We start from the raw sequence: 27,523 nt of genomic DNA, 5'->3' as shown, positions 1-27,523 counted from the left end.
TCCATAAATATTGCATTTTATTTGAAAAGCCTCTTGTTTTTTTCCTGTTTTCACTCCTAGTTTGCAGCAAAGGATTCTCCAAAAGCACTGATGTCTTCAAGGATTCATTCTTAAACAGGCAGACAATTTCAGAGAAGTTCAACATCAGTTCTGTTTCACAAAACCTGCTATGTTTCTGCTCCTGTTGCCTGCAATTCCTCTATCAGAAAACAGGATCTGGATACGTGTGAAGGAGACCCCTTGCCTCTTGTGCAATCAATTTAACATCAGGAACCAAGCATGTTAACATTTGAATAAGGTACCAGCTTTGAAAAGGGACCTGGCTAAACCAAAGGCAGACATGTATTGAAGCAGTTCAGGTTGCACAAATATTCCACATTTGGTGTAGGATTGAAGAACAAATAAACACTGAGTAATCAAGGGAGAGACTGGAGTGGGGGGCCCACATTTTTTTAGAAACAGTTTTATGCTGGGATAACAACTAAAACTAGCAGATCATGTTGCTAATCCTTAGGGCTGCCAGGAATTAAAAAAAAAAAAAAAGGATTAGCAAATTAGTCTGCAAATGGATCAGCTATACTATACTGTTCTGTTGTAGCACTGCTTACAACATCAGGAAAGAAAAAAGATCAGGGGAAGGGTTTCAAAGGTTAAAGGAAATTCTTAAGACACGGGGAGGCAGAGTTCAGGGCTTGACCCCTCGTACCAAGAAAGAGATAAATGGCTTTTTGTGGGCTTAGAATAATTCACATAAAGAGAGACTATAAAGAAAAAATCCAGTTGGCTGAAGAGATTCTTAATCTCAGTTACATACATCCACAGTCAAAGCAGATGAAGTTTCTTGCAGTTCGAAGTTGGGTCTTGTGGATATACGTTAGTCTAAAGGAGCCATATATCCATGCCAAGTGCCACTGGCTTGGCAACAGGTTGCTAGGTGCAGATTTTTGGATGGTCTCTTTCAGCAATTCCATCAGATGGAAAGAGAATGCCTTGGCTTCCAACCGGGCCAGACTGGCCTCTTCTCCAAGTATTCTTCCAGCCAAAAGACATATGTCAAGACAGCTCCCTGGAGATCAGCCTTTAGATCCTAATGCGATGGAGCAAATGAAAGTAGAGGAAGGAAAAACACTTCACCAGGCCAGAATACAAGGGGGAACCTTAACTTAACTAGCTTACATGCCAACAAATGCTCCTTCTCTTGAGTTGGCTAGAAATAGAACCTGTATCTGCAGAACAGAGAAAGCACAATTTGCAACTCCCAACGGTTGGACAGCAAGAAGCTCGCTTCCCCAAAATGTCCAGTTTCACTATTCAATTCTTTATGTGCTGAAAAGGCACCTGTGAACTTCCTCACTGAAATAATTGCTCCAGGAAGGGGAAAATCTCACTTGCTTGGATTCTGGCAAAGTACACGGCCTAAAAGGCCAATTGCCAGATTCCAAGCTCAAGAGCATTTTGTTAAAGGCTCTGTCAGGAATCCCCACTTCTGCCTATCAATGATGAAATCCATCAATTCATCAATATTATTGGTTGTCAAACCAAATTCAAAGATATCACGTAGTCAAATATTTAGAGGGTACCAAGGGGAACAGCATGGTAAGAGAAAAATGGAACTGGGGCAAGTCAGCTCAATATTGACTATCCTCAAATCAGGTTATTTTTCCTTTCTTCCAATCAAGAAGAGAGAACAGCATGATTGGCTGTATTTTGGGTGGGTGGGTGGATGGGCTAACACAGGGGCATCCATGGGAGGGGGCATCAAAGTAAGATAGTAGCCACAACCATGTGATTGAAGCCCTACCCCCCCACCTTTTTTAACATGTACTGTACCCACCTTCTTGACTTCTTTGACCTTCCCCTTGTAGGTGCCCCTGGGTCCGTGTGTTGTGGGAAGCAAAACCATGACCTTAGCGTGTTGGGTGAACTAGTTTATCATGCTGAGCGATAACACAGTTTGTTTGGAGGCAGCATGTTACGGAGCACAATATTTTGGTGTTGTTACATTGGTTTTACATTAACTGGTCTTAAGGCACCATTCTGCATGTGTTGATTCTGAATACAAATCCCTCTGATTTTAATGGAATCTACTCCCTAAAACAAAGGATATCCATCTCCACTTGCAATCTTAAATCTCGTTTCCTTAAGAAAAAAAAAATGGTCTAAGGGACTGAGTATATCTTTGTAGGGCTGCGTTGTCATGTACACAAGCTTAGCTGTCACTAAATCCCACGGATTCTGTATCAGAGTAAACACAGCAAACAGAAGTGCTTTGTTTAAAAGTTAAGGGAGAGTCTCCTGTTCATGTTTGTCCTTATTAGCTAAACCTTGTGGAACAACCTCCACCAGAAATTCCAGTTGCCTTTCTCTTGGCATCTTTAAGAAGGCTTGAAGATGGAATGCTTCTGCAGCATGTTTGAACCCTAATGATTATTAAGAGCAACTGGTTTGGTGCCATGATTTTTACAGTTTATCACAGGGTAATATTGCTTTATGGTTGAGTCTTGATGTTCCATTGTTTGTTGTAAACCACCTAGAGTTGATCCCGATTTTGGCAATATATCAATTCTACAGACAACATGCAGACTCCCTTCTTAGTAGCCTAGGGTTTTAAACTTGCTTTCCCTTGCAGTTATTTTTTGTTCTTGGTACTGATTTGACTTTAATTATTAAGTGTTTTTTTTCTTTTTGTTTGAAGTTGTACATCAGGGTTCCTCAACCTTGGCAACTTTAAGATGGGTGGACTTCAACTCCCAGAATTCCCCAGCCAGCAAGGCTGGCTGGGGAATTCTGGGAGTTGAAGTCCACCCATCTTAAAGTTGCCAAGGTTGAGGAACCCTGGTGTACACCACTCAGAATCCTTTGGGACTGGGGTGGGTTAAAAGTATTGTAAACTACATTAAATAAATACAAAACAAATCAAGTACAGGAGCAGGGATGGGACTAACAAGGTTCTTTCTGTTCTCCTCTTTGGCAAGAAACATGCTTGGGTTTTTGTATGTTCGAATTTCTTTCTCCCTAGCAGGGGGGAACTTTGCTCTTTGAGGATCTGTGGTAGTTTGGGACACCGAAGTAACATACCTTGCTTTCTCCAGAAGCAAAGACAACTGTGGTCATTTTCAAACTGCTTTTGAGGAATTGAGAAGAGTGGAAATGGTGGTCTTTACCAGCTCAGATGGTAGAGTTCCATCCAGATTAGTATTACCTACTCTGGTTGGCAGTGGGCTTTTCCAGATTCTTGAGAAAGAGATTTCCCCATTACCTCTTACCTTACCTTTTTAACTGGAGAGGCTGATGATGGAACTTGGAGCTGTCAGTCTAGAAAGCAGCTGATCTTCTACTGAGTCATGGCATTGCTTTACTACCAGCATTACTATGCTGCTGTGAACTAGGCAGAGAAAGTAATACTGGGAATAGTTAGAGGCTGCACTCAGCCTAACACCATGCTCTGAAGTGTGACTTGCTCTTGTGCTCACAAGCAGCTGTTGAGGGCCCCCCAACTGTCTTGAAGCCAGCTGTTCTGCAAGAGCTTTCACTTTATCTCCACCAAGAGAAAGGTGGGCAGCAAAGGCCTTTCCTAAGGGAGGGACCCCATATGCAGCTTCTTGGCTCTCCTGGAAAGCATCACTACCAGGGTTGAACTTTCTCAGCAGGAGAGACCTTACAGAGTGCTCTTACTCACTGCACAATGCTGCCACAACAATAACACTCAGGAGCATCAGAAGCCCTAGACCAGTGTTGTCCAAACTTGGCCACTTTAAGATGAGTGGACTTCAACTCTGGCTGGGGAATTCTGGGAGTTGAAGTCCACTCATCTTAAAGTGGCCAAGTTTGGACAACAGTGCCCTAGACAAAGAAGCTCCCACAAGCTTTAATTCAGAAGTCAGGATCACAAGTCTTCACTCGAGATGGCATATAGCACTCCATTAACTTCTCTCCCTCCAATCTCCTCCACTGCCCACCCTCCAAAGAAAGCTTCAGCAACACAAAAGTCACACAGCAACACAAAAGAGACACAGCATGAAGACTCAGCAGTTCTCCACTGGTTGGATACAAGAGCAGCCAGCTGGAACACGTCCCCATATCTATTCAGCGCAGAGCCTGCAAACTTTTGGACTGAGAAAGGGGGAGGGAGTATGTTTTTAACTGCTTTGTAATCTGCCCAGAGAACTCTGGCTATTGGGAAGATTAAAAACATGAATTAGACAAGAGACTGAAAAGAACAACACTTTTTTATATTTTTAAATGGCCAGTTCCTGCAATTGGTACTTCTGCCAAATGGAGGAGAAAGAATTGGCTGCTTCTTGTTGGTATTCTGAAGTCAGACTTATGGCTTACTTTTTAAGCTGGTGTACTGTCTCATATGTGCTGGTTTCAGATCTGCCAATTTTTAGAAACACAAATGGCTTACTAAGGAATCCAGCTGCTGCCAGTGATGGTTTTAAAATGGATGTTTCTCTCTCACAGCTCTAGTGGTAATTCCTCAGTCCGAGTAGCAGTTAAAATCCACTGTACAATTCTTGTTATTGGAAAAGGAAGACTACTTCCAATTCTGGAAGATTTCAAGAACAAAGGGTTGATGCAGGAGTCCATAAGGGCTTACTCCAAGGAAGCTTTGATAGTTCTTGGGAACATTTGCGTGCACCAGGTTGTGTGCTTATGAACATGGCCTAGAAGTGCTACCACAGATTCTTGCAGTAGCTTTAGGGCTAATTAAGCAACTGGGTATTGAGTCAGAAAAAGTGACTAAGAAGTTGTATAAATAATATTTGAAACTAGAAGGGGAAAGGTAGGAAGAATTCTTTAAGGCTCAAGAAACATATTGGGTGAGATGCAAAAGAGAACTTGAAACTCCTAGTAGACATGAAGAAAGAATGCTCGTGCATCCATCATCATGTCATCGAATACAGCCTGGCTTATTTTTCAGATGCAAAACTGAATCACATCAACTGAAGACAGTAAGGAGATACATTTGGCCCTCCACATGTGGCAGGATGTTTTAACTGGGGCTGGTGGGAATTGAACTCCACCATCTAGAAGTCTACCCCCTGCTTTAAGTATACCCCATCCAGAACCACTACCACCACTACCTCACTTTAAGAACATAAATGTCCCTCTTTCTAAAGCATAGGACCTTATAGTCCACCACTTTTGTCCTATTCCTCAGTTAAATAGTTATGAAAACTGAGTGGGAAATCAACCAGCTGAGAATAGAACTCAAGAGTCACCATGGAGACTCTATAACATCTTATTCTCAGCCGTTTACTTTGTAAACCACACACAAAGGAAACCATACACCAGCTTTCCCTAAACTGGCACCCTTCAAACATGTCAGATGATCATTTTCATGATGGGAAACATGGTAGAACAAGGTGGGGAACATGTCCTCTAGGGGTTGCTGGACTACAACTCACCACAGGCAATGCTCATTGGGGTTGCTAGGGTTTGTAGTTCAGTACCACCTGGAGAATTCCCCACCCCCAACACAATCAGAACAAATGTCTTGTCTAGGAGCAGAATGTGCAATGGTGCCTTAATAGTCTGAGAGGTTGGCTATTCTTCAAAAATTAAATGAACGTTCTTAATGTCCTCACTAAGTGGCAGAGAAAGCTGAATAGGATAGAACTTATACTCCCCACCTCAGTGTTATTTATGTTCCATTTCTCCATTCATTTTCTCTTCCCGGGGGGGGGGGCAGCAGCCAGTGGCTTCTCCACTCAGTGATCAATTCACCTCTTTCCCATCATTTTTGGTAGCAAAAAAAGCCAGCTTCCTAGCAGACTTGTCAAGTTGTGAACCCTACATTCAGGTTGAACAGGATACAGAGGCTGATTCTGATCACCTCTGAATAGTTCTTTTCACCCTATACTCTTGATTTTGGGCAAGGAAGACCCATAATTTCTAAAGACAACAGGATGCTGATTATGTGTTTTTACACACGTACACACAATTGATCAAAAGGTGAACTGTGTTGGATTGAAAATTGTCCATATACTTCTTCACTCAGAGCTAGACAGCAGAGTAAGAGAGAACAAGTTAAAGAGAGTCTCCAAAGATAAATTCCTCCAGGAGAATGAAAGAATATTTTGTTATCTGCACTATCATATATCTCTGCAAACAGGTTGAGGAATTCAGGCTATTTTCTCTCCTAAGACATGGTATTTTTCTATGTGAACACTTAAATATACAAGTCTGTCCCCTGTCTAGGAAATGCACCATCACTGGATATTCAATGTGTTCAAACTGCCCTACAGTCTTTCTGATTCTGAAGGGTAAGCATAAATAGTGGACTAAACTATGAAAAGAGTTATAGGTTTTCCTTATTCTGGAAGCAGCCCTTAACTTTCCTAGTGTTTTTTTTTTTCACACACAAACACACACACTCTTCTACACCTACTGCTGGTTCTCCTCCCTTATAGGCAGCATGCAAGGAAGAAAAAAAAAGTGGGAGAAAATGGAATCAAGGACATGTTAGATATAATTCAAAAAACAAAACCTATACCCCTTTAATCCTACTCTCTATACTTATTTTTTAAGCAAATGGGAGCATAGGTTGATCTCAATGTGATAAACAAAGGGGAAATTCTCCATAGCTACAATTATCATAGAGGTTAGCAGGAACAGCAGAAGAAAGGAATTTAAAAGGGGCAAAGTAGATTTTTGTAAACTGAATTTCAGAATCAACGTTAAGGAGTTAGGAGAAGGCACTGGAATAGCAGATCAAATTATTTTGAAATGAGTAAGTTAAAACTCCAGAGGGTAAAAGGAGACAGACAGGAGAATGGCTACCATTGCCCTTCTCTGTGAAAGGAGGGAAAGGTTTCAAGAACTCCCAACTGGAGACATGTTAAGGAAGTCCATTAGAATGGTCCTCCTCTTCATTTTTATATTTTAAGGGGAAATGCTCAACCTGTGAAATATTTGCCTTGTGTAGGGTTTGAACAACAAGACAACCACTCTTCCTCTTGGAACGTGATTGATCTTAAGCCATAGTTGAGGATATCTCTGATGCTCCAGAGATGACTGGACTTCAGCATCTATAATTCCTGCCCACACTGCCCAGGATTGATCCAACAGAGTTCCATCACCAACTCTGGAGAGGAACAGGTCCCTTATTGCTGGGTTAACTTATTTATTGCAAAGAGTATACTAGGACAGGCTGGGATGTTCCTGATAGAAAGACATCACTGATACTATGACACCAGCTAGCTTCCTCCTTGCTGGAATCTCAGACAAGCTCCTTCTGAGGTGAGCCTGCAATGATTCAACATTCCATTCAGCACAAACGTACCATGGACCTCATTTAGAAACCGGAGAAGGTTTACATATGGCCATGATTGTGCCAGTTAGTTATGCATGATTTCTGTGTCCAGGATCTAAATTCACAGAATGGTTTTGCTGGGCTGCCTCTGCAGCAAAATCATCTGCTTAAGGAGGCTGGAAAGGAAGAGCAGCAAATCTCATGGAACTTTAAAAGCAAAAGAAATCAGGAGCCACGGTTTTGGGGAAATGATTACATTTCCTTATCTTGCTGCAAATTCCTTCCCTAAGCCAAATTCCTGGTTGGCTCAACCTTTAGCTCAGGGTTAAAAAACAAAGGACACCATTACATTCAATTGCATGTAAGTAAGCAACGGTATTTTTTTCAGACCAGTCTTCCCAGTCTGGTGCTGTTCCTGAGAATTGGACTGCAATGGTTAAAATTCCAGACCAACTTCTGGAACCTGATCTTCTGAAAACTGTAGGGAGCCGACACTGTGATGTCACTGGAAGGGGAGGGTTTTTTTGAGTGGGTTTTAAAGGTGAGGATGGGCTGGGAGGCTTCCTACAAGTATATCACTCCCATCTCACCCTTAAAGGGGAGATATTGTGCCACTGAAATTTTTCCCTGCATTTCTTCAGTGCAAACTTCAGGCAGGGGAGCAGAAACAGAGCACCAAGGACCCACATGCTGTCCGCAAACGGTCCACCCCTGTTCTAAGCCACAGAAGAGCCACAGTACAATGAATGTAGTTCAAACAAACAAAACCATGCTTAAAAGCCTTGACATTTTTCCCAGTTCCTATGCTTCATCTTAACGCAAGCCACGCGCTGCAGAGGAGGGCCAAAAGAAGGGGAGAAAATGGAGGGGAAGCGCAGAATGAAGGGAGCAGAGAAAGTAGGCAAAACTCTGAGCTGAAAAGGAAGAAGGAAAATACAGAAGGGAAGCAAAAAAGACAGGCCAGCAAGCGGGGTGAGAGGTCAGGAGCTGTCTTGTGGAGGTGGTGTGAAACGTCAAAAAGCCAGTTCTGTGAGCAGGCAGGCACAGCCTCTCTGTGGTGTGAACACGACCAGAGCTTTTGAGGCCCCAACGGCACACAGAACCACTATGTGTGAATGGGGAAATGCTGGCTGCAGCAGGAAAAAAAAAGAAATTGCTTGTGGGGATAAGGGGTGGGAGAAGGAGGAGGTTTGCCAAGTGAGAACTCCCCCTATTTCTGTGCTGAGAGAACAGGAGCTGATCCGCCTCATTTCACGCCTTCTCACGCTAAGGCAGCAGGTGGGTTAAAAACTGGCCTATGCAGCCATTTTGACACTGTTCATCTCAGGCCCACAATGGTTGCTTCTCCCAAGAAAGGCTGACATCCCACATTTTGAAACCTGGTCAGCTGAAAAGCCTAGCGGTTCCTTTCTGCCCCATCTTGCTACCCCCAGCGGTCCGTAGGGAACTTACAGCATCTGATAGGTGTTGTCCTTCGATCGGAGGAACTTCACAACAAAGAAGGCAACGGCTTGGACGCTGAGCACCAGGACGATCCCGCCAATGAAGCTGGCAGAGTCGAAGCCAGGCGGGTGGAACTCGGGTGGGAGAGTTCGTGGTGGGTTGGGGGTCGTACCTAGAGGGTAACCAAGCAAAGGGATGGAGGGGCACAAGGCAAAAGAGCTCATCTCAGACTTTCCCCAAACTTTATTGCAGATAGTAGAAACTATGGGCGTTGAAATCTTGCTTCTTTCAAGGGCACGACAATATGGGAAGGTTATTCCATGAACTTCATAGTTTGGGGTTCTTTTTGCTGTTTAACCCCACATGTGAACTGCACATCACAGCAAACTAAACCCTGATAAGGAGAGATACATTTATACTGCAGGGTTTTGTTGTTATTGTTGTTTTTGGTGCCTTCCAGTCAGTGTTGACTCCTGGTGACTGCCTGGACATGTCCCTGTGGTTTTCTTGGCACGATTTCAGAAGTGATTTGCCCTTGCCTGCTTCCTAGGGCTGAGAGAGGAGGACTGGCCCAAGGTCACCCAGCTGGCTTCATGCCTAAGGTGGGACTAGAACTCAAACTAGAACTAGTCTTCCGGTTTCTAGCCTGGTGCCTTGACCACTAGGCCACACTGGCTCTGCAGTACTGCAGTTCATATCGTCTAGCAAATCCTGTTCCACATCTGTACTTTGAAAGCATGTGAACATGGAAGTGATGGGAAAGCATCCAGCTTCAAAGAAAGAGAGAACCTCCTTTCTGCAGAAGTCTATGTTAGCACTGTTAGAATTTGTTGGACCCTTACAAGCAGCCAAATCCCAGATTGGGTGGGATCCAAGACTCATTGACACATACCATTCAAATGGCACACACCCGTATACCCTCAAAACCTTACCTTTGCATTCGGAAACATTTTTATTTTAAATTCCAAGCAAAGTTTTCTCCTCTCCTTCTCCCTCTTTCATTTCCTTGGAGAACAGACACTGATTTCAAAATAGATTTAGCCTTCTTCTCCCAGGCACGTTTTGCCCAAAGTGAAGAAGAATGACAACAGACAGGATGGCTGACGTGGCTTCTCGAGGATGGAGTAACAGAAGCTGCGCTAGAGCATCTCTAAATGGGTTCAGTGCGGGAGCCTCAATGCCACTGTGCCTGCATATAAACCTTTCATTATATGTGCCTCCTGTATTTCTTAGGGTATTTGTGCATGGGGTTTCTTTGTTGTTTCAAATGAATGCTGCACCTGTTGTTCTCATTATGTTAGCTGTGTCCAGGAGCGGGGCTGATTTATCGGCAGCGATTCTGATATTACAGCGAAGTTGGACTTTTCCCCTGAAACACTGCAGCTCTGAGAGCTCGTGGGCAGCCTGTTCTTCCCTTAGCAAGAACTCTTGCTTCTGTGTTTCTCTCTCTTCCCCCCTGTAATAATGTCAGGATCCTGTTAAATGGTTCATATTTTGCATCCTTAAGTGGGGGGTTTCTGAATCAGCAATAAGACCTTTCGAATGGAGTAGTTTTATTCTGAGCTGTTATACACCCAAGTAACAAAACAGCAACTCATGTTAAAGAAACACTCTTTTAAAATCTGAAATGGTAGTCTATTGAATCATCTCAGGATTCTGCCACTTTATTCTGCTGAACATGTCAATCCAACATAAAGCTGTTCTCATAGGGAAGATTTGCCTTGAACACTAAGCAAACGCCTCTGAATTCAGAGTGTGACAGCAGTTAGCTGGTGTCATAAATCAAATTTATTCAGGCCAGCCACCAGGTCCCCCAGTCCAGCCACCTGCATGAGACCTGCTGATTGATCTACCTGGCCCACCCAAGTGAATGACAAAAACACCTGAGCAGCAGAGTGACTTTACTTGCCATCCCCAACTGCACCCATGCAAGTAGGCATGTATTTACTGATTTCTAAAATTTCTACCCTTCTCCATTTCAAGCTGCAAATATATTACTGTATGGGTACTTGCATCTGCTGCTGCTTATTTAAAATATTTCCATCATCACAATCTTACCGTAACAATATGAATATCATCTAATCTTCCACCCATTGCATAAGGAGGATTCTGACAAATTGGAGAATGCTCAGAATAAAAGGGTAACTGAGATGGGGAAATCAAGTCCTGCAAGGAACAGTGGAAGGGCTTGAGTTTGTTAAGCCAGGAGAAGAGACACTTGGGGAGAGAAGAAACATGGTCTTCAACATTGTGAAGGGATGACATGCAGTAGATGGAACCAATGTGTCTTTTTGTGCTTCAAGGAAAGGATGAGAAATAATGAATGAGGTTGTTGGGAAGCTGATTTTGGTGAGACCTCAGGGGAATCTTCCTAATTGACAGAGGAACAAGTGCTTCAGAAGACAGGATGACAGTGGAGCTCATTCTATCTGGAGGGCTATCGGTCAGGGATGCTACAGTTGTGTCTAGGCTGTCAGAGGCAGTATGGGGGGAAGGGGGTTGGACTATTCACCCTTTTTCATCAGGTGCTCTCCAGATGGGTTGAGATGGGAACTTTTCAGCCAGCATGCTGCAGCTGGCAGTTCAACACACAGAGAGAGCAACAGATTAAGGAAGGCTTGGATGAGTTAGTGTGATGGAATGGTTTGATGAAGGTCGCGCTTGGGGAGATAAGCATTTCCTTAGCCCCCAGCAGGAGTGTGGGAAGGTTAAGAAGATGAGACTGGCACCACCCTAAGGAATTCACAGTGTTTTGGCTGGCTGGCTTGGGAAGTGTAGATTCAGTCTGGAGAGATTTTGTCTGAGAGGCTGGAGCTAATAAATGCAACAGAATTGTATCTGTACTGTCTCGTGGAGTTCTTTGAGCTGAACCTGACATCAATCTCTCCAGACTGAATCTACACTTCCAAACCTTTGCCAAACCATTCCATCACAGTTGGCCTCCAAACATCCTTCGAATTCCATTGTCCTTCCTTCCCTTTCCCTTGTCCAGTATAACTTAAATTTGGCCCATATGGAAGAAAGGAAAAGGCAGACTCACTCATCCCTGGTGCCTCTGCTTTTTCCTCCAGCATTTCCAGTTGTTAAGATTCAGAGCAGTAAGCTCATTGGGGCTTACGGATCTCAGGTTTGTTTTACTCGTTAAACTACATAAACTGCCACACGCACTGATAGTGCAGAATAAATCATTCTTATTTGGCAGGTAGACACCCACAATATTGCTTTTGCTGGCTCCATTATTTGTTTTCAGCAAAGAATCCCCTGCTTAGTTAGTTAACAAGTGAGAGCCAACCAGCTCCTTTAAGGAGTGATTCAAGTGTTCCTGGTGGTGGAAGAGATTAGATCAGGGTTTCTCAACCTTGGCAACTTAAGACGTGTGGATTTCAACTCCTAGCTATGCTGGCTGGGGAATTCTGGGAGTTGAAGTCCACATGTCTTAAAGTTGTCAAGGTTGAAAAACCCTAGATTAGATTATGCTAAAGGGGCCAATACTGGCATTTCCTGGCCAAATCAATGCCTGACTTTTCAAGAACAAATACCTTGGATGTTTTCCTTGCAGGCTCTTTTTCCCTTCCGGCCACCCACCCCACATTAGTCAACTTGAAACAGCTGCAACTCCAAGACACAGGGAAGAGAAATGAGCCTTTTCCAGAAAGATGTCCATCCTACGCCTTCACCCGGAGCTGCAGCAAAAAATAAAAATGCTGCAGAAAAAGCCAAGGCATGAACGAGGGCTTCCGAGAGGAAGAACTGAAGCAATTAAATACATGCCAGGGAGGCTGGCATGGAAGCCCAACCAAAGCTGTTCCATGTGCCCTGAGCTTCGTGAGCACACAGTGGCCTATGGGGAGCCTATGTCAGATCAATAATTCACAAGGCTCTGGGATAGAGTTACTCACTTTAATTAGCCCAAAGCTTCTTGCTGCCTACTCTTCATTTCGGCAGGAAGATTCATCCTCCAAGAGAACACACACCACCGCTCACACATGCCCACCCATCTCCCGCTCGCTTCTTGATTAAACCGCCATTTCCTCCGGCCTGCCTTGTTAAGCTTTCCCATCCCAGCAGGGCAGGTGCAGTTATTGCTCACCAAGCCCCTCCAAGAACGGAAAGGGATCTTTTATGAAATCTCTTATTTCTACCTGCAGCTGGCAGTGGAAAAAAAAGTACAATCCTTGCACGCTTTACGCCATTACAAGCCTACGTGTTTTCAAAGGCCCCGTTGGATAATTCTCCAAGGCATCGTTTGTAAGGTGGGGAACAGGTTGGGGGCTTCTGCGGGGGAATGTATCTACGAGGAGGAGAGTGATGGGGGAGATCAAGGCTATCGGGAAGGAGGGGGGAGGAGGCAAGAGGCAACACAGTCCGCAGGGGGAGCGTGAGAAGAGTAAGAGATCCAGGAGAGCCACTCCCTAGAATCTCCCAGGGTATATCCACTAGTTGCTGTAGTACAGATTGAGTTTGGCGAGATTCTGTCTATCAGGTGTAAGCAAATAAAGGAACCGTACTCGACTGGACTGTTTCGTCATCGTCCTTGGGCTGGGCCTGACAGCTTCTCTGCTCCCAACTCCCTCTCACCTCCAGATTTTAACTAAAGTGAGAAAGAAGTATCTATTTCTAATACCCTTCTGTAACTATCATTCTTTTTTAATCTACTGTATTTCGTATACAGGAGTTCCCTAGAAATAAATACATAGGTACTCGAATAAGATTTCTATTAGATAAGTACATATAGAATTGTAATGGTGAACTGCGATAACAACATATTATTCTTTGTTTCTTTCCTTTTTTCTGTTGTATTTTTTCACTTTTTAAAAGCGCTTTTTATGTGTTTTTTCCTCTTTGAAACTGTATGTATTTGCACTAATTATCTTTGTGTTTTGTTCCTTTTTCTGTTACAAAAAAAAAAAAGCTAGAAAGAAGTTTGAGAAAGTATCAAGAGTTGCTGAGAGTCATCATCATCATCATTAACAACAACTGTTTGAGAGTGGACCCAGCTTCACCCTGAGCAGGCAGAAGAGTGAAAAACCAGGGATGGGGAAGTGGTTATGGCTACCTGTTGTTATCTAGGGTTGCAGCATGTAGAGATGACATGGTGGCAAAGAGCCAATGACATCATCTATTATGGATGATGTCATGAATAGCACACTATGCAGGATGTCTGCCTCTCTATTCCATCTTGGCAGCAGTTAGGACACAGGTAGCTATGGTGGTTGGGACTCACTCACCCCTCCCTGGGATATCAACGAAGCAGATCTCCTAGTTCAGTGTTTCTCAACCTTGGCAACTTTAAGAGGTGTGGACTTCAGCTCCCAGAATTCCCCAGCCAGCATGCTGGCTGGGGAATTCTGGGAGCTGAAGTCCACATGTCTTAAAGTCAGGCAGATGAATCTGGTGTCCTTTAAGGACTCTTCCAACTCCTCTGTTAATCTAACAACGTTGCTTGCTGTGATCTCTAAATCAGGCAAAATGCATTTAGTAGAAGGGGTGGAAGACTGATCCAAATGGGTTTCAATTACATGTTTGCTTCATTTTATTTCATATTTTTCCATCCATAGGAACTGCCTTTAAGTATGTCCCTTTCCACACATCCCACCTTAAAGGTGACATTTCCAAACCTAGCATTTTCTCATACATCTTTTTAAATGACTGTGGATCATCTGAGTTGAGAACTCTGTTCCATCATTTAGAGAAACGTGAAATCCAATGGATAACTAGAGTCTGACTTATACATTAGCCCAAGAGATCAAGCCAGCTTGTATTTGAATTTTCAAGGATGGAATCCCTGGAACATCCCCAGTTAATGCAAAATCCTAAAAACAGTCTTTCTCCAATTTTCTGTCTTTCAGAAGACTTGGAGCTGCTGTTCCAGACTCCTATCCCCTTCCAATAAATCCACTGGACTTGCTCACTAGAAATGATGAAAGCAGTAATTTAGTACATCTGGAGGGCACAGTGTCAGGGCAGGACTGTGCTCACAAATTTGCTCAATTCCAGTAGCGCTTCAACTGCACTCCATGAGGCTTTTAGCAGCATCAAGGCCTGTGTTTTTTGCTGCTCGGTTTGAAAGGCGTGGAAGATGAAAACATTTAGCAGGAACATTTGGGATGCCTTTAAAACCTACTAAGTACAGCACTCCCCAATCTGCACGTTTCCAAATGTTTTGGCCTACATTTTCCACAAGTCCCCTATGCGTGGGCATGCATTTGTTTGTGAATGCAGGTGAACAAATCTCTCTTGAGGAAGAAATGACCTCCTTTCCCCACTAAGTGCTTCCAGATTAGGGGAGTTAAATGTTCAAGATCTTCAACTCATGTGGAGGGCACCAGGTGAAGAAATGGTGGAGTAGTTAATGCTGAATTAGGTGGATTCTTGGTCTGACTCAATAAAAGGCCATTTTTAGGTGTTTCTTGGTCCCCACAGAGACAGACGAGACAGCAAGCTAGATTTCTGTTGTCCTGGTAATGGATGCTCACTCCCATATCACTGTAGCTTAAAGCACCTCTGAGTGCTGGATCTTTAGTTTCTTTGGGGCTCCTAAGGGAATCAATGAAGGAATCATCAGGGTGAGATTAAAGCCTTTACTCTCTTCCTGTAATTGGGAGAAGTTTGTGGGATATACCACTGCCACTCAACCTGTCTGAAAGGAGGAGCAATGAAGAATAGTTGAAAATTGAAGCATTTGCCAAAAAGATCCTGATTAGGGACATCTGTAAGAGCTCAGAAGCCACTTGGCATTTTCCATGTGAATGGCTGCAGCCCAGTTGTTCCTCTCCTAATATAAACAAATTTACATAGATGACTTACCAAGTGTGGGGATCTTTGGCTCCTTCGAAGATGGTTGTGGAGGCTCCTTTGTGGTTGGGTGTGGATGCTCTGTGGTAGTTAGTTTTAGTTCTATAAAAAAGGATCAGTTAAAAAAAAACTCCACTGTATAGCAAGAAAAAAAAAGGCTGAGTCCTTTAAATTAAAAAAAAAAATGGTTACAATTGCACCATGGAAATACAGTTCTGGTACCCATCTTTGAAAAAGGGTATGACAGAGATGGAAGAAGTACAGAAGAGAACAACTCAGATGACTAGGGGTCTCAAATATCTTCCTTATAGCGTCTTCAGCTTGGAGAACAGGAGAACATAACCGAGGTCTACAAGATCATGCATGGCATGGAGGAAGTAGACAAGGAGAAGTTTTTCACCCTGTCTCCAAAGACTAGGAGAAGGGGCCATCCAATGGAACTGACTGGTGGAGACTGAGGACAGAAGAAAACTCTTCTTCACAGAGCACAGCTAACTTATGAAATTATTTGCCATAAGAAGCAGTGATGGTCACTAACTTGGATGGTTTTAAAGGGGTTAGGGTAAATTCACAAAGGTTTGAAGACTTAGGGTTATCTCCCAGTCGGGGGCCACATGGCTTCAAATACCAGTTGCAGAAGAAAAATGGTGGGAAGGAGTTATGTCTCAATCTCCTTCTTGTGAGCACCCCAGCATTGCCTGGCAAGGGGGGAACCATATAAATTGAACAATGAAATAAACTCTTGTAAGCCACTACTGTATGTGAAACCAAACAGTGGACTAAGGTGGGCCTTGCCCTGATCCAACAGAGATGTTCTTATGATCCGATTCCATTATACTCTCTTAATAAAACAGGATGACAAAAGCAAAGGGGCAAAACCTCTAAACATGGAAGAGCTATCAAGAAGGAAGGCAAAGATGTGGGTCTCTGTTCCATATTCTGTTATTGGAAAATAATTCCAGTAGTACCATTAGAAATTTCTTGAAAGAGAAAAACCAATCTCAAACCAATCATCGAAGCTCTGTGTTTCTGGGATTAAGCAGGGGGTTGAACTAACCGGCCTCAGACACGGATGCACAACTTTTTTTTTTCTGGCCTTTTTACAGTCAGCCAGAAGAAGAGGGGCCAGGGCAAAGAAATCAGCTGAGCCAGGGGAAAAAAATAAACTGGGTTTAAATCACACCACATCCAATTAAATACTTAATCACGTTAAAAATGGCAATTTGGCGAGAATTTCTACAGAGGTTCTGGGGTACAGCCAAAACTTTTTTGTGGAGTGGGGGACATGCAGATCTGTGATGCACCCCAACAGAAGGTTTCTGTCCTCGGGTCATTCTAGTCACTACAACTTTTACACTAGAATTCACATCTGATTTCTGCGACTGCAGTAGGCAAAAGGATTATATGCTCAGACTTTCTATGTGCATTTGGTTTATTATATGGTAAACCTGAAATTAACCATACGAGAGCTGACCAGAGGCCTAGTATCCATCATCCTGGTCCAACTGTTGCAGTCCAGAGACTGACAAAGCTTGCCGCTTCTGATTCAGGAAGGAACATGCAACCAACATGGAATAAGAGCTATCCATACTCTTTCCTTCCATGAATTTGTATTCTGGACGTTGCCTACTGTCTGGTCTCCGCAAATCAGTTAACTTATAGCACAGACAGAAGGTTTTGCAAGGCCTTCTAACAAATCCTCCCCGAAGGATTACCTTCACAGCTGACAGTGGTGTTGAAAAATGAGCATTTCTCTTCCAACGCTTCTCCATTTTTCACACAGCTCCCCATACCTACAAATGAAGGAAGTCATTTTGAAGCAGGGCACAATAACAAGCTTTAGCTTTTTTTCTTCTTCTTCTTCCTCCTTATATGGGGATACAGAACCAGATTGGCTGGGTTCACACACTACAATAAGCCAGTGTTTCTCAACCTTGGGAACTTTAAGATGCGTGGACTTCAACTCCCAGAATTCTCCAGCCCGCCATGGGGAATCTTAAAAGTTCCCAAGGTTGAGAAACACTGCAGTAAGCTATGGAATGTTTTAATTGTGGTCTGCAGAACAAGCCACAATGGCTGGGTTCACGCACCATCCACTGGGGGGGCGAATGCCTCCAAATACCAGTTGCAAAGGAAAAATGTTGGGAAGGGCCTATGTTTCCATCTCCTGCTTGTGACCACCTGACGAGCAGCAGCCATATAAATTGGGGAAAGACCAACAGGCTTTTCTCCTACGTAAAAGAAACGGTTGCTCCTTTACTCTTGTGCTTTATTTTAAGTGAGCCTTAAAACTGTTTTGTCTTAAGCAGAAGAATGCTATCAGCTACTTCGGTCACCAGAACTGCACTGAAACAGTGATCTCCAGAAAAGAGAAGAAATGCCTCCTGCTCTGTTTGGCTGACCCTTTTTCAAAAGGCACACAAATGGACACGGCAGAAGAAGCCTGCTCCGTTCCCGGGGTTAGGTTTGTTTCCACAAAACAAAGAAGCACCAAGTGCCTTCTTCTCTGGATCAATGGGATGCCAAAGCCTGGAATTCGGGGCTGTTGTTTTCGTCTGTTGGGTTGTGGTGTCTTATAAGAAAAGCCATTTTAGGAGGAGGAAATGTCTCCTTTTGCCTCTTGGTCTCAGTTTAAATGTTCACTGCTATGCCAAATTATTCAGACACGGGCCTTTGTCAGCAACAGCAGGATGCAAACACTGACCGGCTCTACAGGGTTAAGCTAAGAGCTACTACACAAAGCAACTTAAGGCAGAACCGTAAAGTTCTCAGACTCAACTTAAGACAGAACAACAAAACTCTCCTTCATAGATCGATCCTCGTAGTTTTCTAAGCAACCAATATGGACATGGTTCGACCTTGTCTTCATCCACAAACCATTTAAAAACGTTCTAAAAAAATGGCCGTTGCATTTCTTAATAAACCAGGAAATGCAACAGCAGCTGGAGCTGAGCTACCCCCATCCTGGATATTTTGCCTAACCTTTGCTTGGCTCGCTGATTGTTAGACATCCAGAGGGGTCTGGAGGTGGATGACGAGAAAATGAGTTAGCGTAGCTTGCCCTGCCTCTACAGGCAAACTCTCTTGCAGTTTCTAAATCACGCTGGCCGGCAACTGTCATGGGAAGCAATGAGCACCAGGAATTTGTTTCAAGATCAGCAGGCAGCAAAAGCTGTTCCTTTACAGCTCCCGGCTATTCCTCTCCTCTCGGGACTGTCGCCACGGCAACAAGCCAGGTGCAAACCAAAAGACATTCAGAACTTGAGATCACCTGGCTCAGACATGGCCACCGAATAGAAGGGTTTTCAGAGCGCTGGCCACGTCTGAGAATGGATCTTGTAGACGAATTACAACGTTCAGCATCTGTCATCCGTGGCCACGAAGGCTAGCCTGCTGGGAACTGTAGTCTGCCAGTAGGTAGCCCATCCCTGCACAAAACAAGATCCTTGCAGTAGTGCTGGGGACAGGATATTTGGCAAGCATTTCTTCCTCACTCACCTGGCTTCTCGTGAGACTCCTGACAGTATTTCCAAATGCAGTTTGTAATATTCTGGGAAGGAGAACCTTCAGTGCACTGGTTACATGACTCCAGATCTTTGCATTCCCCTGTAAAAAAAGCAAATGGTGTAGAGAGGTTGTTTTCCCACCAGACTATAGATGTGGATCCTGAAAAGGTTGGGTTGGAGTGACAGAAAACTGCTGAGTTTTAGGGTTATTCAAAAGCTCATACCAGTAAGTATAACCAGGTCCCTTTTGCCCCCCGCCCTCAAATTTTCAGATATTCAATTTGCACTCTATATACAATAGTTGCCATGTTACTTTCAGAACTGTCTCTTTTCTTCATGTATCCTTAACACTGGAGGTTCAAAACGAACTCAGATCAACTTAATATAGTCTCCTACGTTGTCAAGGTGTTGAGGTCATCATCCTGGACAGGATGAAGTCTTCACCGCTGGAAAAACGACTGGCAACACCAAACACATTTTATGTTTGCTGCAAAGAGACTGTGACGCTATTGGTTAAACTTTAGAGAATTTAACTTAGCAGGCCAAGAAAATCCACGCAACTATTCTAAACATGGTGAGAATGATTATGGTCGGATGCACACGCTGAGCGGAGCCCAAACTTAGTTTCTGTTGTTTGCTTTTGGCTTAGGCTGACGCGAGAATCCAGTTCATGCTTCCTTTTTTTGGAAAACGATATTATATGTCATGTGAATTTGGTTAATTACGATTTCTGATTGGAACAAATCATAATAAACAAAATGGTCAGCATGACGTGTGAGCCAAGACTATATTTCTGTGACTTTTAGGAAGAGATAGTTTGATCTTCTTGTTTTCTATTCTTCTCAATATTTTTTCCTCGGGCTTCTTTGTATCTACTAGATCAGTGTTTCTCAACTTTAGCAACTTTAAGATACGTGGACTTCAACTTCCAGAATTCCCCAGCCAGCATGCTGGCTGGGGAATTCTGGGAGTTGAAGTCCACGTATCTTGAAGTTGCCAAGGGTGAGAAACACTGTACTAGATTGTAAGCCTGCGGGCAGGTGTCACACGCACACGTGCATGTTTAGTTTCTGTATCCCATGGAGAAAACAATATTGTTCTCTCAAACTACAGTCGATGCACTGGATGGAATAGACTGTGATCTACAAAAGCTTGTACAATAATAAGTGTTAGACTTTAAAACACCACAAGATTCTGTGTTGTTTTTGGCATAAAAGGTGAACATAGTTCCCCCACTGGAAACATGCAAAAAATACCAATGTTATTTATTTATCATTACGATTTATGTATCTGCCCATCTCACAACAAGATAACTATGGAACACAGTGTTTCTCAACCTTGGCAACTTGAAGATGTGTGGACTTCAACTCCCAAAATTCATGCTGGCTGGAGAATTCTGGGAGTTGAAGTCCACACATCTTCAAGTTGCAAAGATTGGAAAACATTGACTTAAATCAAGCGTAGTTCAGAATCTGGTAACTTAAAAGACTATTATTCAGTGCCCTGTACTTTGAGATGACAAAGAACAGATTTCAGCCTTTGTCTCTGTAACATCCTCCCAGTCTTTTTAAGATAAACATACCAATTCCTTCAATCTGTCCTTATAAGCCTTGGTTTCCATACCATTGATTATTCTTGTTGCCCTTTTCTATAGCTCATTGTTTTTCAAGCTTGGCAACTTTAAGTTATGTGGACACCAACTCCCAGAATTTGTGGTGGTTGGAGAATTCTGGGAGTTGGAGTCCACACATCTTAAAGTTGCCAAGATTGAGAAACACTGCTATAGTTCATTGTCTGCATCCTTTTTCAATTGTGGTGCCCAAAACTGGGATAATACTCAACATGGGATTTGACAAAGCTACACAAATTCAAGAGTTTTTGTATCTACTCCAAACCATCCTAGTATGCCATAATTTAACATGCACATAAAAAATAAATAAATTTTAAAAATGGTGGTTTAAATGAGGCAAAAGAAAACACTTCCTCATAGTGCTCATTCATTGTTAACTTCAATACAGGTAGTTTTCGACTTTGACCATTCATTTAATGACTATTCAAATCACAACAATGCTGAAAGAAGTGACTTACGACCGTCCTCACACTTATTAACATTGCAGTGTGAGGACGGTCGTAAGTGTCCTCATGGTCACATGCAGGACCATGGTCACATTGCAGTGTCCTCATGGTCACATGATCAAAATTTGGGCACTTGGCAACTGGCATATATTTACAATGGTTGCAGCATCCCAGGGTCACATGATTGCCATTTGCAACCTTCCCAGGGGGCTTCCAACAGGCAAAATCAATGGGGGAAGCCAGATTTGCTTAACAACCATGGCAAAAAAGGTTGTAAAATTGGGCATGACTGGCTTAACAACCGCGCTGCTTAGCAACAGAAGTTCTGGTCCTAATCATGGTCATAAGTCGAGGACTACTTGTAGTTTAATCATATAACCATACAACATCCCAAGGTGTAGCAACACACCAACTCAACAGTTTAAAAAGGGATTTAAAACCTACAGGATAATGCTCTCCATGGTTTATAGACATTCTAACTTCTGGAATATTGGTGGGAACACAACTGGAAGAGTGTTTCATTCCCACTGGCTGCTGATAGATACCTTTTGGCCACTGGGGGAAGAGAACACTGGCCTGGATAGTAGCAGGATCCCATGCATATTTACTCAAACCCAAAGAGGGCCCAACCTAGCAGGACAGCAACTCTGGAACCAGGTTGAGAGTGGGAGGCAACTGGCAGCAGCAAAATCCAGCCTCTTGCAACTAGCTTATCAATCAGGAGGAGAAAGTGTGCAACTTAGCATGGGAGTCTTTTCTATTGACACACACACACACACACACACACATTCTCTCTCTCTCTCTCTCTCTCTCTCAAAAGTTAACCAATTATCTTTCTATGGTGGAAGGTTGATGGGCCCTATTGCCATGGATACAGTATTCTGGTTATAGCACTTTAACTAGCAGTGAGTGATTTACACAAGAACCAGTAAGAAAACAGGACTTGGTTCTCCAAATTTTTAGCAGGTTTGGGGGTTGTGTGCGTGCGCGTGTGTGTGTGGTTAAATGAGCCAAGCTATTTTTGTCACTGCACAAGCACAGAGAAATCGGATGCTTCACCCAATGCCTTCAAATCCTGGCATGCTGCATTGGACAGAGGGAGAGGGGGAAAACACTGCCTGCTTCAAGATCTCCTCCCATCTGTTCCAGCCAACCCACAAAGTCCTGTTCACACATTTAACAATAGCCCTCATCCCTGCCGTCAGCAACTCTCAGTGAGGGACACGAAGCAAAGCTGCCCACTTTCCCATCTGCTGCATTACAGATTCTTTCAGCATCTGGAAGGGCCCACGACCTCAAAATCAGCATCTTCGTGCACAGGAGTGTAACTTCTTCCAAAGAGTGAAACTTACTCCTGAGTAAGTGTGCCTGCCAGAATTATCTGCAAGCATGGCTCCAAGGAGAGTTATATGGCATGCAGTCCCATTATTATTATTTATCAAATGTATATGCCACCAGACTTCCAACAACTCTGGTCCCAGAGGAAGACCAGAGCTTAGCAGTGTTTCTCAACCTTAGCAACTTTAAGATGAGTGGACTGGAACTCTGGGAGTTGAAGCCCACTCATCTTAAAGTTGCTAAGGTTGAGAAACACTGGCTTAAAAGGAAAGACTGCAATTCAGTGAGGGGGCATCTATGGTACACCCAGAGGTCCTGGGTTCAAAACTCAACCTTTCTAGGTTTGGCTGAGAAAAACCTTGACCTGAAATCCTGCAGACTAGCTACCATCCATAAGCAGATCCAGCTTATTACAAGGTACCTTCCTGGGTTGCAAAGTCACCCACTCCAGTCCATAATATATTTTGAGCAGGGCCGAAAGCAGAACACAAAAGAGGCCAGGAGATCTGTGATAGGCACTCAGACATGCATCTTCTCACCACCCTGCAAGACAATCATGATCCAAGCTGACGCTTCCCTTATGACATCCCGGATAACTGGAGCAGAAGTTCAGTCTTCTTTCATATTTGCCCCCCACCCCGATCTTGCAGTGCGTCCAGCAAATACCATCCTTCTTCCCAAAAGGATACCAGGGTATTGAGCATTGCACTGCAAATCTGTTGTTAAAATCCCTGATCTCCAGGTCACACGCGTGCACTTAGGCATGTATTCCGGGGGGGGGCTTTACAATGGATAATTAACAGTAGACACTTGACTCTGCCCTCAAGGCCTCATTTTGTGTCTAACTCTGATTGGCAGACTTCAGGACACTGTGAAAAAACAGAACCAAACAGGTCACACCAGCACAAAATCCACCCACTGCTGCCCCCAGGGAGAGCCAATCACAGGAGACCAGGTGTTTAAAAGAGTCTGCACAACACTTTCCGTTCTTGCTTATAAAGCACTTGGAACGGCTTCAGAAGGAAATCATCCTTGCTTTCTTCTCCTATTTCCACGGATTCAGATTACACTGCGGGCATCACCCATTTGCATCCTCAGATAACTTCATTAACACAGCGCAGGCCCTAAATTAGTACCTGGACAATCCTGAGTGAAAAGATCCAGGCTTGCAAAGACCCCGACTGCTGCCAGCCTCTGGCTTACTACCCTGTTCCCAATGTGACCTCATTTGCACAACGTGCTAAGCTTGGTTAGGGTTAACCTCATTTTTTTGTTTATATTTAGCATGTTATGGGAACCCAGCCCACTGAATTAGCTGATAGGTCAATGCATTGCGCAACTCCCCCAAATGGGTTAATTCAGTACCCTAGTTAATCATGATCTGTGAACACTGCTAGCTGTGAGACGCACTCTGCATTGCTGCCTTAGTTTCAGGATCTCTCGAGCCACCCCCAAAATGTTAAATGTGTCCACCAGCCATGAAAATGGTACACATCCCTGGGCTACTGACTTCTTCACCAAATAAACTCCAGTTTAGATGAGCTCACACAACCTGTTAAGGCACAAATCAAAGCGCATAACGCCATAACATCCAGCCACAGAACACAAGAGCCTGTTCAGTTTTTGAACAACAGGTTTGTACCACATGCATGAACCACAAACTTCAGACTGCTCTTAATGAATGGGCTGGTATCTTTTCAGGTTGTTTTAAAAAAAAAAAAAAACAGAGTAGGCGAAAAGCACAGTATGGCTCCATCTGCATTTCTAAACCACTTTCCTTAAATACTCAAAACTGAACACCAAGACAGATTGGCATTATGCACACTAACAAGTGAAGGAGAGAAAGAATTAATGTGCTGCTCACCCTCTACAGAAATCACTGGCGTGGAATAAGTTTGCTGACCACGCATGGGTTCTGTGGTAGAAACATTTCACATGTAAACTGACACACTGACTTTTTTGGAAGGTACTATCAAAGCACAGATTCCCAGTATTTGGAATAAATCTGGAACAAATTCCAAACACATAGTGATTATACTGGACTTCTTCAGTTACATCAATAATATCTGGTGTCTGTAATGAAACCTCTGGATTTGGGGTGGATTTAGGTTTTCGGATCAGTATGCTCAGAAACAGCAAGATGCACAGCTCGCAGAAATGAAATCATTACAGGCTTTCACATCTACAGAATAGATTTGCAATACCAATCACCTTTCCTCGAATTAATCAGAACTATAGTCGGATCACAGCTATTTTGGCCAAATGACAAAAACAAAGTAGAAAGGAATCCCGGCCTGTGGGGCCAAGCTCTTTCCTCCCCCAAATGTGGGTCTTTTCAACATCACAAGTAGTTGTAACATGCTAGGTGCAAGGCTTAACTTCCCCTAAAGTCCTGCATTATTGCAAGGTAAACAGCTGAACTCCAAATGCCCTATTTACAATGCTTGTCACTGGACATGGTGGCTATCAAGAGTTCAACATATATGTGTGAATCAGAGGAATGAGTGATCTAGGAGGAGCATCGGATTTTGACCAAGGAGACCTGGGTTCAAACCCAGAGAGGCCAATAAAGCTACTGGCTGTGTTCACACATCACACTGAGCCTAACTACGAAATTAAGTTATTATCTGGGTTTGCGCAAACAAGCTTTCTTTGCACAATATACCAAGTCAGGAAAAAAGTTTAAATAAACCAGGATGCGGTGCAAATACAACTATGGGGTGTTCAACAGATCGGGTTGTATGAATGCAGCTATTCAGAGATTTCAGATCAGCCGCTTTTACACTTACTCTCACCCCCACGCTGGGTTGTTGTGAAAAATAATGGGGGGGGGAGAGGAAATGTTGGAGGAAGGATCCCATAACATTATGGTGACTATTAGGACCCACCACAAATTGTACTTTTTATTTCAGCCAGAAAGCAACTTCCTCCGTGGAGCATGGAGCGCCTGAACAGAACTTGATGCTCTTTCTCGGAAGGGAGTTGACCTATTTTATGCTCTGGCAAAGCCTTCAACAACTTTTCCTGATCGGGCGGGCAGGGATGATGGCCGCTGTAGTCCAGCCCCTCTGGATGGCTCCAGACGGGGGCCGGACAGGCTCAAGGCGGAGCGTGTTGGGGGAAGGGGGGGACTTGCACCCCCTCCCCGCTTAGTTCCCTGCCTCCGTGGCAAATCCACCTCGAGGCCGGAGGTCGCCAAAACTTTGCGCCCGCGTCCCCGCCCCGAGAGAAGCGAAGCGACGACCGGCGGAGGGCAGCGGACCTCCGCCCAAGAGCCTCCCGCGATCTCACCCACCTGCCTGGCTCGGGAGCAAGCCGCGCGCGCACAGCAGGGCGCAGAGCAGCGCCGCCCGGAGCTCCCCGAGGTGGGCCGCGGCGGGCATGGCTGGAGCTCCTCCGTGGGGCAAGCGAAGGCGGCGGCGGCAGCTCGAGCAGTGCTTTTTCCGTCACTTTGGAAACGAGGCGCGCCTGAAAAAGCCTTCGGGAAGGGGAAGCGCCGGCGGCGGCGGCGGCGGCGGCGGCGGGCGAGCACACGCGCGCGCGGCGGAAAGGAGCTGGGGGTGGGGCAGACAGGTGCGCCGGATGGGCGGGGCAGGTGGCTCCGCCCCTGGTCCTTGCCCCGCCCTCGGAGAGGGGCGGGGCGACGCGTGGCATCGTCGGGGGGCTCTCGTTTGGCGTTTTTGCTGGCGCTCGGAGCGGAGTTTAGCTTGAACGCCCGCTTCGGAGTTTAACCTGTGGGTTGACAACTCGCACAATCCTCAGACAGCTTGGCCTGACTCGTAGTGGGGCAGTGAGGTCCATTCAGACCAGTGTTTCTCAACCTTGGCAACTTTAAGACGTGAGGACTTCAACTCCCAGAATTCCCCAGCCAGCTATGGGAGTTGAAGTCCACACGCCTTAAAGTTGCCAAGGTTGAGAAACACGGATTTAGACTCTCGCTGCCCAAGAGAATCAGCCGGGCTAGCGCTCCTGTCTTGGCATGGGGGATCGCTGCTAAAAGCAATCTTGGACTTTTCCCCACCAGGTTTGGCTCTGACCATCCCGCTGCTGCTGCTGCTGCTGCTTCCAGCCTTTGAAAACCCGGAGACCTACCAGATCTGGGATCTAGAGTTATAGCCTGTTATAGCATGCTGGCTGGGGAATTCTGGGAGTTGAAGTCCACACATCTTAAAGTGGCCAAGGTTGAGAAACACTGGTCTAAACTCATCTGGAGAGCACCAGGTTGGGGAAGATGAAACTGGTATTTCAAGAAACCTGACTTTGGAGGTCTAGACCCAAATCTTACTTGATTGCATAACAACGTACCTGTGCTTTATTATTTTTTCTTCCTAAGTGGACTTTTGGAATAAAGAGGAGGCATGAGGGGAAATATTATGATTTATTATCCAGTCAGTTATCCAGAAAATGTCACGGCTGTAGCTAGATTCCATACCGATTTAAACACCAATCCAACAGAGTTTTATAGAACTGATTTCTCAAAAAAAAAAAAAAAAGATTTGGACCTATTTTGGTACATTTGCAGCAATCTTACCAATAGACCACAAAGCTTGTCACCCTCTTATGTAGGAAAGTTGAACAAAGCTTGTGTGGGAGCTACAGTTCCCAGATAACTTCCCATACCTGGTTATCAGTATGCAGGGCACCCCCTTGGGGAAGGTGAGAAATGAGGACAGGCCAGACAAAATTATAGCAGCCTCAGTTACACAACAGCGCCTCTACCTCCCGCAACACATACATGCACACACATACCTTTTCAGACAGCATCTTCCCAATGTGTATCTTCGCATTTTTGGATTAGCCCCCACACATTCCCTGCCAACCCCCTGGAGATAAAGACCACATTTCAATCTGGCATACTTAGAGAATAATCCAAATTAAGAGAGTGCAGAGGTTCCGTTCCATTTAGGGAGGGGAGCAAAGAATCATACGCTTGGCAGGTTTTACAGTAACTGGTTAATTAGCAAGTGAATTAATTGATTCCAAAGTGTTTCGGAGGGACAACTTACATCAGCAATTCTGGCATATTTTCAACAAAATCAGCAATGGGGCTTGACTGCACTTAGACCTCTGCGTAGGACAGAACTATGATCTAAAGTTATAATGCTTT

General features: G+C 44.3%; 1 protein-coding gene across 2 annotated transcripts; it reads right to left on the bottom strand.

The window, feature by feature from the left end:
- CD164L2 (CD164 molecule like 2) lies at nt 1-25,985 on the bottom strand. Of its 2 annotated transcripts, none has more exons than XM_088140150.1 (6): nt 25,712-25,985; nt 18,995-19,102; nt 17,212-17,289; nt 15,509-15,598; nt 8,711-8,873; nt 1-1,087 (listed from the first exon to the last, which is right to left on the bottom strand). In XM_088140150.1, the coding sequence occupies exons 1-6, from the start codon at nt 25,797-25,799 to the stop codon at nt 1,081-1,083; spliced, it is 534 nt and encodes a 177-aa protein (XP_087996276.1). In that variant the 5' UTR covers nt 25,800-25,985; the 3' UTR covers nt 1-1,080. The 2 variants fall into 2 exon arrangements, with proteins under 2 accessions (XP_087996276.1, XP_025027127.2); XM_025171359.2 differs by lacking the exon at nt 25,712-25,985 and adding an exon at nt 22,838-23,063.
- Between the last annotated feature and the right edge of the window lie 1,538 nt (nt 25,986-27,523).

This window comes from Python bivittatus, unplaced genomic scaffold, assembly GCF_059951505.1.
Source record: "Python bivittatus isolate LINGU-HERP-01145 unplaced genomic scaffold, Pbiv_v1 ctg000310_np1212, whole genome shotgun sequence".
In the NCBI taxonomy this organism is placed as follows: Eukaryota; Metazoa; Chordata; class Lepidosauria; order Squamata; family Pythonidae; genus Python; species Python bivittatus.
The sequence above is the reverse complement of the archived record's forward strand: the minus strand, read 5'-3'. Positions and strand labels throughout refer to the sequence as shown.